Here is a 14581-nt window from a genome sequence, read left to right on the forward strand (position 1 = left end):
TATATTCTTGTGCAGAAGGAAAGACAAAGAAAATAACAAGCAAATGCATAAATAGATGATTTCAAATAACGCCAAGTGTTATTAAGAAAAAAAAAACAGAGTGATGCAATAAAACGGTTATATGAAGGGGGATAAGGAATGCCAGGAAAAGAATAAAGTCTCCATTTAAAATAAGGTGATTATAGAGGGGCACCTCGGTGCCTCAGTCAGTTGAGCATCTGACTCTTGGTTTCAGCTCAGGTCGTGATCTCATGGCTTGTGAGACTGAGCCCACGTCAGGTTCTGCACTAGACAGCATGGAGCCTGCTTGGGATTCTCTCTCTCCCTCTTTCCCTCTGGCACTTCGTCACTTGTTCATTCTCTCTCTCTCTCTCTCTCAAAATAAATAAATAAACATTTAAAAATAATAAATAAGTAAAATAAGGTGATGATGAGAATCCTCACTGAGAAAGTGACATTTGAGTATTGATGGAAAGTGGTTACTACCAATGGACATAGACAGAGGAATAACTTCCCATACAGATGGTATAAAGGCCCAAGGCAGACACGTTCCCGGCATTTTCTTTGGCAAACCTGTTTTTGACATGTTCTCAGAAGCCGATATGGCTGATACGGAGCGAGCAAATAGAGGAGTAGTCAGAGGTGATAAAAGAGCGGTAAATGTACATCCCGTAACAACGTGGGTTTTCATTCTGAGCAAGATAGAAAGCCACTGGAGCATTGTAAGTAGAAAAGTAACATGATGGAATTTATTTTTAATGATATCACTTTGGCTACTCTAGAGAGGACTCAGTTGGAAGGAACGTACCTTAGATCGAGAGTCCCCGGAAAACAGTGTTGGAGGCAAAGCATAAATTGTCATGCTCTATTAGAGGGTGCCGTTCTGGAGCAACAAGAGTGAAGAAGGAAAAAAGGGTGCAGGAAGGAAAGAAAAACTGATAAATAAAATATGTTGTGTTGCTGAGGTGGCCGTAAGCTTTACCAAAACAAGCAAACAAAAAAACCAGCTGGCTGTTGGCTCAAATAACACATCCCTGAAGAGGTTCTGTGAAACCAGAACTGTCTAGTAGAAAGAGAAAGAATGAGCAGTTTATTTGCTGGATCTTCCCTGTCTCTTGTCTCCTGTTTATCCCAAGGGTATTAAGGCCCTTGTTTCTACGCTGTATTATCTCATCCCTCTGGACAAACTCTGAAGACACCGGAGCCCATGACCTGCTCCATTTAAGACCAGAAGTGGTGGAAGGAGCCAGAGTGGCCATGGATCCCAGTCATGTTGGCTTGGATGTGGGAGTTACTGTGACCTCTACGTAATGTGCGAGAGCCCCTATCTCCCCCTCACTTACAGGGGGCTGAGACAGCCAGTACTGTTAGAAAAGGAGGTGACAGGGGTGTCAATCAGCATTCCCAAATGAGAAAGCAGCTGAGGGCCCAAAAGGGAGATGCAGCCAAGGAAATGTAGGGGGATGGCTGAGGGTATAAGTTGGAAGGCTGTTACACAGATCTAACCACAGATGTTGGATAGCAGTGGGAGAAGAGGTAAGAAGTGGTCACAGGCTGGGTATATTCTGAAAGGTGAAATGACACAATTTGCCGATGGTTTCGAAACAGAGTTTTTTTTTAAATGTTTTTATTTTTGAGACAGAGCATGAGCAGGGGAGGGGCAGAGAGAGAGAGAGACACAGAATCCGAAGCAGGCTCCAGGCTCTGAACTGTCAGCACAGAGCCCGACGCGGGGCTCGAACTCATGGACCGTGAGATCATGACCTGAGCCGAAGTTGGACGCTTAACCAACTGAGCCACCCAGGCGCCCCAAGAAACCGAGTTTAAAATAGAAATTCAGTGAGATCACCGAGGGGGGGAATGGGGCCAGAAAAGGGATGCGTGGGCTGAGCCTTGTAAATCCAACACTAATAAGTTGGAAAGGTGAGACTGAATCAACAAAAGAGATGAAGAAGCAGCCAGTATATTAAGAGAAAAACCAGGAAAGGAGGAGGTACAGGCTTCCGGTTATAGAACGAGTACGTCACGGGAACAAAAGATGTAACGTAAGGAACACAGTCAATGATACTGTAATGGCGATGGGTGCGGACATACAGGAGCTTCACTTGTGGAGAGCAGAGTGTAAGATATGGGAAGGGATAGGGTTGTCCAGTCACTATGTGGGTCAACCGTACCCAGGGAGAGAGAGAGGGAGACAGAGAAACAGGAGGGTGATATATCTTAGAAGCCAAGAGAAAATTCTCTGAAGGAGGTGAGATTCTCCAGAGAGGTCAAATAAGATGGTGGAAAATTATTATTGGGTATAATGACTTGAAGGTACCAGTTGGCCTCAACAAGGAGTTTCAGTGGAATTGTGACAAATGTTCTGATTGGAATGAGTTCAAGGGGGAATGAAGGGAAGGAAGGGCAGACCATAGACCACATCTCAGAGGAGTCCTGGTGTCACAGGAGTAGAGAAATGGGATTATTGCTGCACAGGGAAGTGGGATGAAGGGAGCTAGTTTTTTGGTTTTGGTGTGTGTGTGTGTGTGTGTGTGTGTGTTTTAATGTTTATTTTTGAGAGAGAGAGCTCAAGCAGGAGAGGGGCAGAGAGAGAGGGAGACAGAGGATCTGAGGCAGGCTCTGTGCTGACAGCAGAGAGCCCGAAATGGGGCTCAAACTCACAAACCATGAGATCATGAGCTGAGCCGAAGTCAAACCCTCAACCGACTGAGCCACCCAGGCGCCCTAGTTTTTGTTTTTAAGAGGACAGAAATATAATGTGTTAAATACAGAAATACTATGAATATATTCAGTCTGCCCATTTACTTCTTCACTAAGACAAACAGGATGTTGCTTCACCTTCTGATCATAACTATTGAAAAATATGTTTACAGTAGAATTTTTTTTTTCAAATGAATGTTTTGCTCTAAAATTGTTTGGAACTTTTGTATTTATATAACGAAACTTGATCATTATATCCTTCATATTTGGAAGCCAGCTATTTGAAAATGTTAACTTTCCTGGAATATAGTTAATTAAGAAGCATGAAAGAAAGAAAACAATGTTCCCAAGAAGCCAGATACAGCTAAAATCACTTGCTAGAGGACAAACGTTGGTTAGGTTAGTCCACCTTTGATTAGTTTATCCATAATCCTTTCAAGAGTATCATCTTCCCAAATATAGATCAAAGCAGAAGGGGAAAGGAGCTTCTCCAGATCGTTATTTAAAAACAAACACACAGGGCGCCTGGGTGGCTCAGTCGGTTGAGCGTCCAGACTCCGTCTTGGGTCATGATCTCACGGTTTGTGAGTTTGAGCCCCGCGTCAGGCTCTGTGCTGACAGCTCAGAGCCTGGAGCCTGCTTTGGATTCTGTGTCTCCCTCTCTCTCTCTGCTTCTCCCCAGCTCTCTCTCCTTCAAAAAAATAAAAACATTAAAAAATTGAAAACAAAAACGAATAAAAACAAACAAACAAACAAAAACCCCTGTAGAAACCAATAAGTATCTCAAAGTCGTGAAATATTTCTGAGTCTTCTGGAGCATGCACAGGGGCATTGGGATGTTTCATTTCATTATGATGGCGTTACTACAACCATTCATTTTGCTTTGGAGCCTAACAGCCTCAAGTCATCAAGAAAAGATTAAATCAGTGATAGATAGTAAATGTATAATATATTTTGAAAGATTTCTCTGGGATGAAGAGCCTCGATGTTAAAAGATTTGGTCTATCTTGAACTTAAAATAGTAGGGGATGTACAGTAGGTCCTCAAAAAAATTCCTGTTTCTTATTAAATGAATGCCTGTCTTGTCAATGTGGTTAAGATTTTTGTCTATTTTAAAAGAATGAGCTCTCAATTATCCAGAAGTTTTACGTCTTCAAAGAGTTCAGGATGATTAAGTCCCTCCTGAACGTTGTAATAATAAACATTGGTTTCAGTGTCATTTCATTTGGAAGCATCTCAACAGTGGCCTAATATATTTATTTTATGGTTTATACTCTCCCTGAGAGTTTAATCATTTAATTGGCTACACAGTTACAGCATCCCATAATTGTAGAATCAACTCGGGTTAAAATGTAAACATTTTGATGTAACTTATAGCTCTTGTGTTCCTTCTAGAAATCTTTTGTCCAAGCCCTCCATCTATCCTTAATGGGAACCACACCGGAACTCCTCAGGGAGACGTTCCCTATGGAGAGGAAATTACTTATATGTGTGACCCCCGCTCGGCCAGAGGGATGACCTTCAACCTCGTCGGGGAGAGCACCATCCGCTGCACAAGCGACGGTGAAGGGAATGGGATTTGGAGCGGCCCTGCCCCTTACTGTGAACTTGCTGGTCCTGCTGGTCAGTACCCACGTACCCCAAGTGGCTTCAGAATATCAGGCTCAGATCCTTCATATGTCTCTAAGATTATGGTGTGTGCTTGTGAGTTCAACTTTGTCATAAGTGGAAGCGTCAAAGTTCTAAAACTCTTCTTGCTGGTGCAGTGGTGAGCAGAGTGGGGTAAGAAGGGAGAGGGACGGGGAGGGGAAGATCAAGAAGAAAAACGTATTCACTGGAGAGGACATGAAAACAACTGGCTATGAACAGTAACCAATGGCAGATGATTGCCAAACACTCCCCGCAAGTTCATCGTCTGCAAAACTGGCAATATGGATATTATTTAGCTAAGGCTTTAGCCGGTCCTATGCCAAATAGGCTAAGTGACCAAAGAGACTCTACTTTTGTAGCTTAAGACCTTGACTCAAAGTATGCCCCTCTGTCCGCTGGCTTGTGGGGCCCACCTTAATCTTTGCCCTTGAACTTACCCGTTCTGAGAGTTAGAAGCAAGGAAAGATCAGCTCAAGGAAAAGAGTATGGAAAGGAAGAGGCTGTTTCTTCTGAAGGACTGAAAATTACCTGGTTCTTGAGGACTGACTGTAGGCCTTCCCAAGACAGAAGCAGGGTACACAGGGAGGTGGCACCAGACTTGGGATACCACATGACAGAGAAAAGCAATCCGATGAGAAAAGGCAACACATGATAAAACGCGTTTAACTTTTCTTTGCTGCCCCTCCCCTTCCCATTAGAATCTAGTGAGATTTCTTTAAAAGCAGTTGCCTAGGCCACCAGGCACGCTTATTGAATGGGCAAACAGAAGCAGTCTCCTCCAAAAAGGAGATCGTTGAGGTCAGACTCTATTTGAAATATGCAGCACACAATATACCCTCTCATAAAAAAAGACATAGCTTCTTTTTTTTTTTTTTTTCCCAGCGCAAAAAGGTGTTTTTATTAAAGGACGGAGACAGGGCCCATGGGCAGAAAGAGCTGCCTCGGGACCTTGAGGAGAGACTGGTTATATGGGTGGGGGTGGAGGGGGCATGGGGGGGAGGTAAAGGCAAGGGGAAGGGGAAGGGGAAGTTTCCAAAGGAATTTTCATATGCTAAAGAAGCTACCTGATGGCTTCGTCTGTTTTGTCCTTTTCCTTAAATCTCTGGTTTAGCATCAGAAGAAGAGCGGTCTGTTCGTTCCCTAGGACTGCGTACAAATTACCACAAACTAGGTGGCTTAACACAATAGAAATTTATTCTCTTCACTGATCTGGAGGCTAGAATTCTGAAATCAGGGTTTTGGTGGGGCTGTGCTCCCTCCTGTGACTCTAGAGGAGAATCCTTCTTTACCTCTCTTAGATACTGGTGGCTCCTGGCATTCCAGGGCTAGTGGACACATCGTTCTGATCTTTGCCTCTGTCTTCACATGGCCTTCTCCCCTGTGTCTCTGTGTCTCAAATGTCCCTCTCGTTTCTCTTATAGACACCACCAGTCATTGGATTGAAGGCCCACCCTGGTAATCCAGGATGATCTCATCTTGAGATTGTTACCTTAATTATAGCTGAAAAGATCCTTGTTCCAAGTACGTTTCCATTGTGAGGTCCTGGATGCATGTATCTTTTCAGGGGACATCATTCAACCCACTACAAGTAGTGACTGCTATTTAGTGCCAGAGAAGCTACTTATGGTGGACACCCTGAGAATGAGGTTGGGAGGAACAAATGGAGAGAGAGGGTAAAATATGTCTTGATGGATATGAGTACATTAACGCTAATAAATGAGGGTATGAATGGTTAACTCTACACAGAGGCAGTCTGATAGGCCTGACACATGACATCCTTAGCTAAAATTCTTGCTTTGGGTGCCCAGGTGGCTCAGTCGGTTACGCGTCTGACTCTTGGTTTTGGCTCAGTTCATGATCCCATGGTTTGTGAGTTTGAGCACCACATTGGGCTCTGTGCTGGTGGTGTAGAGCTGGCTTGGGATTGTCTCTCTCCCTCTCTCTCTGCCCCTGTCTTGCTTGTGCTCTCTCTGGCTTTCAAAATAAGTGAATAAACTTTAAAAATCAATGAAATTCTTGCTTTGGTGAAACAAGAGCAAAAGGCCAAAAAGGTGAATCGTCTTCCAAGTAGTAAAAATTTCCTGATGAGTAAATGCTGCTGGAAAGCCCCATCCTAAGGTAACTTGAAGGGGAAAAAGACCTTTTGCCATTTTTAGAAGTCTGTCTCCATGAACCCATCTATCAGCTTAACTGGACAGAAAGAGGAGGACGGGCACAAATCTCTTCTCGGCTCACTTTTGTATTCCTGTGGTTTTGCTCTCCAGGTTACTGTAAAGCCCCAAAACAGTTTCCATTTGCTAAGCCTACAACTCAGACTGATGAATCTGAGTTTCCAGTTGGGACATCTTTGACTTTTAAATGTTCCCCTGGGTATTTTGAGTCTACGTTTTCTATCACCTGCTTAGAAAACTTGGTCTGGTCCAGTGCCGAAGATACGTGTAGACGTGAGTAACCCCATCCTGGGAGCTAATTCATGTATGTCAAAGCGTCTGTGGGATCTCATTTAATTTGTTCAAATTTTGTAGACATCTAAGTTTGCCCACGGTATTTAAATGGAGGGTGAACTTGTAGGTCAGCCTTTCTTATTGCCTGGAGTTTTTGCAATCTTGACTCAATATTTATTTCGCAAGAATGTCTCTCACAAAAGGAATCAGAGGGGAAGTTTCCATTCCCTGGAGGTTACTTTTGATGGCTAAAACCATGACATGAGTGAAATAGGGACACAAAAGAAAATCACGTAGATCATCACAGTGACCTGTGCTTCAATAACCAAGATGGAGGGGAAATCTCAAATTTTGAGGCCTTTGATTTAGGCTCGTGGGATGAGAAAACAATTCTTTATCCATATATTTCTTCTGTTGGGAGATTCAGGCATCATCTTTTAAAAAGCAGTGCCCCAGAGCTGCTTGAGTCTGAAGTTGGTGCACTTCCTCAATGTGGTCAATCCTTTGGAACAATCAGAAGTATACAGACTGTTCAGTCTGCTACACTCCAGACTGAATCATAAAAGCAAAGGTAATTTGAACTCTACACCTAGTCCCAAATTTTCCTTCTCTCCCGTAGGAAAATCATGTGGAGCTCCTCCAGAACCCCTCAATGGCATGGTACATATAAACACAGACACCCAGTTTGGATCAACAGTGAATTATTCTTGTAATGAAGGGTGAGTTGAAAGCACTATCCCTGGAATATGAGTTTCAGAACAACAATGCTATCTCTGACCTACTCCCAACCAGACACACTAGACTATCATCTACACTTCAAAAAGTTGTCAATAGGAACTCCCGGATAGAGATGATAGCTTGAACATGGGCATATGACCAAAGGAATATAAAAAAGTAGCAACAACTGGAATGCCCAGGTGGCTCAGTTGGTTGAGTGTCTTGACTCTTGATTTCTGCTCAGGTCAGTATCTCATGGTCTGTGGGTTCAAGGGTCGTGTTGGGCTCTGTGTTGGGCACAGTGCAGAGCCTGCTTGGGATTCTCTCTCTCTCTCTGCCCTTCCCCCCACCTCTCTCGAAATAAATAAATGAACTTTTAGAAAAAATAATTTAAAAAATAAAATACATTCTAAAAATAAAAAAAGGAGTAGCAAGCAATTTGTATTTTAACTAGAGGACAGCACCAGGTTCCTGCGGAAGGTAGTATGTGTGAAACCTGGTAAGATATTCACTGGATAAAAAGGACCAGTCTATTAAATGAGTAAAAGGAAAAATGCTAGTTGTACCATGCATGGAACATTCTTTTAAAAAAATTTTTTTTAATTAATTTTGAGAGAAAAACAGAGTACAAGCAGGGGAGGGGTGGAGAGAGAGGGAGACACAGAATCGAAGCAGGCTCCAGGCTCTGAGCTGTCAGCACAGAGCCTGACACAGGGCTCGAACTCAAGCTCTGCGAGATCATGACCCGAGCCGAAGTTGGAGGCTTAACCAACTGAGCCACCCACGTGCCCCCGTGCATGCAATGTTCTTAACTAAGATCAGCGAGCACTATAGCTGAATTGGAGGACCTTGAATTAGGGGTTGCAGGGTAAATCTTAACGTGATAGCAGCTCTGGGAAATGTAAGTATGAACATGCACAGAGCGGGATCATTAATGAGTTCTTGCTCTGAACTTTTCTTTGGCACAGGGAACCATGCCAGAAACATCGCCTCAACTTAGAGGGAGCAATTAAAGAATGTGTATTAATTTTCAGTTGCTACAACAAATTCAGAGAAAAAAATAGAATTTTATTGGATTGTAAAATCCAATGAATTTTATTGGAGTGAACATATTTATTGGATTGAACATATATTCATTAGACATACTTGGAAGCCACGAATAACCCAAAGATCAAAAAAAATCACCACCCACAGTTCTACTACTCATTGTAGTTAATATTTTGCTATGAAGTCTTCTAGCCTTTTTTACCTGAAAATATGCATGTGACCCACATGTCAGTTGAGCTCAGTTACCCTTAGAAGAGAGAGGTGGTTAAATTGGACACAAGTATCAATTGCATTATCTGGAAAGTATAGATTTTGCCCTGCTCACCCCTTGCCCCCAACAAGGAGTTCTGACTTCTTAGTTCATCAGTCCTTCAAATGACGGGAGCCCCAGGCAACACCAGGGACATATCAAGGCAGTGACAGGACAGCCCACAGAATGGGAGAGAATATTTGCAAATCATTTCTCTAATAAGGGTTTGATATACAGACTATATAAAGAAGTCCTGCAACTAAACAACAAAAAAACTAACAACCCAACTTAAAAATGGGCAAGGGATTTGAGTAGACATTTCTCCAAAGAGGACAGACAAATGTCCAGGAAACACATGAACAGATACTAAATATTATTAGTCATTAGGGAAATGCATATCAAACCCACTCCATACCTTATAGGCTGGCTATAATGGAAAACAAAAGTGTGGTGAGGATGTGGACAAAATGGAACCCTTGTGATTACTACTGGGAATGTAAAATGGTGCAGCCTCTGAGAAAAACCGTTCGGTGATTCAAAAGTTAACACAGAATTACCATATGATCCAGCAATTCCAATCCTAGGTACATATCCAAAAAGATTAAAAACATACACTCAAACAGATACGGGTTTATCAGCTGTTCTACCTATTTTTAAATACATCCTGATACATTTTATTTTTCCTTTAGATTGATACATCTCATGGATGTTTTCAATTTCATTAAGATAGAGAGGATATAATATTTTGATAAAGTATTGAGTTTTTTTAATATCTGTGATGATAACTACTTTCTCATTCATGTATATATATTTGTAGATGTGTCATTTTGTGAGGTTACAATTGGCCAAGTTCTGTTTATTTCAATCGACCACTTTAAAGAAATGGCTCTTAGATTTATTCATCATTTATATTCCATTTTTCTTACTTATTAATTTATTTTAGTAATTCCTCAGACCAGCTTCTTTCATATGTTCATGTTTATAGTCTTTAAAACATCTAATATAAAATGTTGTGTTCATTTATTTGAAAATTTTCTTGTCAAATAACAAAAGTACTAAATATTTCTCTAAGGACGGTTTTGGCATCAGTGTCCTAGAAATTTTCAAAGAGTAATATTTGCATCAGCATTTGTAATGAAGTAGCTGAATAATGTAAGGTTTATTACTACAGGCTGTTAAGGCCAATTAACATTATTCAAACTCAAACCTCAATATCTGTCATGTGAATTTGAACAAATTTGTTAAACTCTCTGTTTCCTCTTTTGTAAAATGGGAGCTATGCATAACATTCACTTCAAAGCATCATTTTAAAGATTAAATTAATTGGGGGCGCCTGGGTGGCTCAGTCGGTTAAGCGTCCGACTTCAGCTCAGGTCACGATCTCGCAGTCTGTGAGTTCGAGCCCCACGTCGGGCTCTGGGCTGATGGCTCAGAGCCTGGAGCCTGCTTCCGATTCTGTGTCTCCCTCTCTCTCTGCCCCTCCCCCGTTCATGCTCTGTCTCTCTCTGTCTCAAAAATAAATAAACGTTAAAAAAAAATAAAGATTAAATTAATTGATGCAAAGCACTTTGAAGAGTTTTGGGCACATGACTCAATGATCATGCGTCATTGTTATCCTATAGGTAATCTGCAATGGCTGTTTTACTTTCATCTTTGACCAAGATCCAAAACTTTCAATTTTGTGTTTATTCTGTGATTATTAATTCCTAGTGTTGTTATATTATAATGAGGGTGTAGAGCTGTTTTGATTTCTTCTCTGTGCACATTCTTGGGGTACACTCTGCCGAGTGATATGATACAACTTTTATAAATGGCTCCTGGAGAGAAAGTTTATATTCTCTGTGAGATGCAAAGTTTAATACACAATTGTGTTATGATTTATTGTTATGATTTATCATATTGTTATATGATTTGTGCTGCAGAATCCTATCTGTGAGCAACTTTTAATCATTTGCAGCCTATTGAATATCTCCATAGATTCCCTCTACTCCCAAATACTTAGAAGTCCATGAACAAATAGGAAGGATGGAAGGAGCACCACTCTCCAGCCCTTAATTATCCCATCCCTGACCTCATGCAATGGGCTCTCCGATGCCTGTCTCAGCATGCTTCTCACAGTGTGTATATTTGCTTATAGGGAAGGGAATCTCATGGCTCTTCTTGAACAGTCATTTCGCTTTATGGCCACCCAAATTTCTAATGCTGATGGAAGCTAAGGAGTAAGGCTTGAGTAAAATTATGAGTTTCAGAGAGATGGGTAATCGAGTCAGGAAGAATTACAACATAATGGCGATCGTAGCATATTAGTGTCTTATAATACTTTAAAAAATATTCACTGTTTTTTACAGCCACACATAGGCTGGAACCTGCTTCACATTTTTTTTACTCCAGTTCTCTAACTTAGTCATAGTGAACACATTAAGAGCAACCTCTATAGTCAGAAGTCGAGCAACATCCGTGATGTTGTGCTCGTAAGACAACTTTTAAATGTAGGACAGAAAGCAGGCGGAAGGAAACATACTAGTGGCTCTCAAGCTGTTTCTTTGAAGAAATTCTGAAGATTAAATATTTGTTGGCACATTTGAAAGGATTTTACACTATAATCAATGAAAAGTAACAGTAAGTAAAATTCACTCAATTTGTCTACAATGTGTCAACAAAAGTTACTCAATATGCCTCCAAAAGTATTCACTGTCATTGCTATGCCCACATAGCTCCCCATCATCTTTATATCACTATTTTTGCGAGAGCTGGCATATATTAGGGTTAGATTAAGCTATAAAAGAACAAATAAAATAATAGGAGCTTAAACAAGATAGTAGTTTACTTCTCTCTGAGGTTAAGAACAGGGGCAGTCCTTCAAAGAAGACTGTAAAGTTTCCAAGTCCAGGCTGATACCTGGCTCCATGATCCACATAAGCCTGGGATCCTTCTATTTGAGACTCTGTGTCATCACATGGCCCAAACTCCAGCCAGCAGAGAGAAATAATGGAAGAAGAGAACACCCATTCCTTTAAAGACACTTTCCAGAAGTTTCACAAGACCCTCCAGGGGCATCCCTTTAGCCAGAACTTAGCCATATGGCTGTATGCAACTGGAGGGAAGCTGAGAAATGAAGCCTTTAATGAGGTGGCCAATGGCCCAGTTAAAAACACACAGTTTCATTACTAATGAAGAAGAGGAAAGGAAATACTGGAGATATCAGTAGACTCTGCTACAAATGGTTACTGTCCTGATCACGTGTCTTGGGTAATCAAGAAGCCAAGTTCTTAGCTGTTCCAGTAACTGCTCACTATTATATGACATTGCATTATATCCCTTACCTTTTACTTAATCAAGTTTAACCCTACTGTACATGGAACACGTGAATGGTTTAGCTGGATATCCTTTGTGACATGTCTTACAGTAACTGTATAGTTACCTAATCAATAAAAAATAAGTGATGACAAAATGTTCCAAATTTTGTGGCCTACTTTGAGTGATTTGATGGCAAAATAGTTAAGTACCCCTGCCTTTTACATTTAAGGTGTGAAGATGGTTAGCTGTTTCCCCTGCTTCTCACTTTTGAATCTTCTTAGTAAGGCCATCTTTCTGTCCTTAGAGTACCACATGCTTGATCTCTAGGCAAGGTGCTAGAGGATGTGAATATTTCAATAAGGCATCTTCCCTGTTAATCAAGGAGCTTATCATTTCCTTGATGGAAGTGCGCATGACTAAAATAACTCCTGAGGTTCCCTAAAGACAAGTACAAAATGTCCCACGCTGAAGGGAATTTTTGTGTTCAGTGGGGAGGGACTAGCAGTAAACATGGATAAAAGCAGTAAGAATATAAGCTTGTCCTTAGAAATAAAGGACTAATTCGCAGATAGAGATGAGGTTTCTTCCTTGACTTCTCCTGTTTTAATCTGCCTGTAATTTGTAACATCTATCTGCAATTATTTTCTCATGGCGACTTAAGTAAGAAGTGTAGAGTATAATCATTTTTCATTCTTTGCTTCTAGGTATCGACTCGTTGGCTCCCCTTCTGCAGCTTGTCACCTCTCAGGCAATACTGTCACTTGGGATAAGGAAACACCTATTTGTAAGAGTGAGTTGAAGTATTTTTTCCCATAATTCCCTCTGCTCCATCCATATCTGCCTCGTGTTACAAAGAGGAAATCCAATCCATCTTGCAGAGAGTAGTCTCCCTGATATTTGAAATCCAGAGTCCTATGCTACATAGTTGTCCAGATTTTTCCTTATTTTAGGAGGTTATTTGTCTAAAACTGTGAACCTGAACTCAGGTAAAATTGCTCTCCTTTCCTACTTTGATAGTAAATGCTTCCCAGTGTAAGGCTTTTCCTCATGACTAAATTAAAAGACATTGAAGAAAATAAAATTTGTCTCTGCCGCCTCTTAGTAGCATATGATAAGCCCAAGAAGTAGGTAACTCCCTTTCTTATTATTTTTACTCTGAAAAAGGAAATAAGATCTCATAAATCTTAGCAATTGCCCCAAGCCTCTGATCGTTCTGCGCTTTATCCTTTATTTAAATTCTTCCAGGTTGTTGTATTTGTTCTTGATTAGTTGACCCTGCATCTTTTCAGTGGGATATTGCAAAGTGAACCTCCAAAACTTTGAGGAACATGGAAGAATGACCGATTGCAAATTGGTAAAATATTAAGGCTCTGAGAAAGTCAGGATCAAACACACAGGACTGATGGCAGTAAAAGTGGACACAAACTTCTGGACGGCTTATGAGCAATATATACAAAAGCCTAATGTAAATACCCTTTGACCTAGTAATTCCATTTCCCAGAGTTTATCCCAAGAAAATCATCATGGAATTTTCCCATGATTTTGGTTCACAGACACTCAATGCAACAATACTTATGACAGTGGAAAATGTTAAAAATCTAAATGTTCAGCATGGTTGGAAAATAGCTAATGGAAGAAATAAAACTTATTAAAAATAAGTCTGATAAATTTTTAAGAAATGTAAAAAGTATACCATGAGGAATTAAAGATTGCCCTTTTTAAATCAGACTGTTTGGTTTTTGCTAGTGAGTTGTTTTATGAGTCCTTTATATTTTTTGGATATTAACCCCTTTATCCGCTATATGATTTGTAAAAGTTTTCTCCCATTCTGTAGATTGCCTTTGCATTTTGTGAATTGTTTCTTTTGCTGTGCAAAAGTTTTCAGGTTTGTTGTAGTCCCATTTGTTGATTTTGCTTTTGAGGTTTGTGCTTTTGGTGTCATGTCCAAAAAATCAATGCCTAGACCAATGTCAAGGGCATTCTCTTCATTTTCTGCCAGGAGTCTTATAGTATCAGGTCTTTGATCCATTTCGAGTTAATTTTTGTGAGTGGTGCTCTTGGCTGTCTTGCCAACTATTAACTGTATAACCAGGAATTTCATTCTGGGCTTTCTATTCTATTTTATTGGTCTGTGTATCTGTTTTTGTGCCAGTACTCTACTGTTTTTATTACTGTAGCCTTGTAGTATAGTTTGAAATCAGAATGTATGGTACCTCCGGCTTTGTTCTTTTTCATCAAAATCGCTTTGGCTAATCTGGGTCTTAGTGTTTTGATTTGTTTTTACATTGTGGTTCCAAACAAATTTTAGAAATGTTTTTTTTTTCTATTTTCTGTGAAGAATACCATTGATATTTTGATGTGGATTGTACTGAATCTATAGATGGGTTTGGGTAGTGTAGACATTTTAACAGTATTTATTTTTCCAATCCATGAACATAGGTTGTCTTTCCATTTGTTTGTGTCTGGTTTGATT

General features: G+C 40.5%; 1 protein-coding gene across 2 annotated transcripts in view; it reads left to right on the forward strand.

Moving 5' to 3' along the window:
* The window catches only part of CR1L (complement C3b/C4b receptor 1 like), a 61341-nt gene that overhangs the window by 26652 nt on the left and 20108 nt on the right, over window positions 1–14581 (forward strand). For both annotated transcript variants that reach the window (XM_053208915.1, XM_015079980.3), the window contains exons 9-12: window positions 4099–4326; window positions 6618–6797; window positions 7417–7516; window positions 12813–12898. In XM_053208915.1, the coding sequence (XP_053064890.1) occupies window positions 4099–4326; window positions 6618–6797; window positions 7417–7516; window positions 12813–12898 (594 nt within the window). The remainder of the gene's footprint in view (window positions 1–4098; window positions 4327–6617; window positions 6798–7416; window positions 7517–12812; window positions 12899–14581) is intronic.

The sequence above is a fragment of the Acinonyx jubatus genome, chromosome E4 (assembly GCF_027475565.1).
Source record: "Acinonyx jubatus isolate Ajub_Pintada_27869175 chromosome E4, VMU_Ajub_asm_v1.0, whole genome shotgun sequence".
Taxonomy (NCBI): Eukaryota; Metazoa; Chordata; class Mammalia; order Carnivora; family Felidae; genus Acinonyx; species Acinonyx jubatus.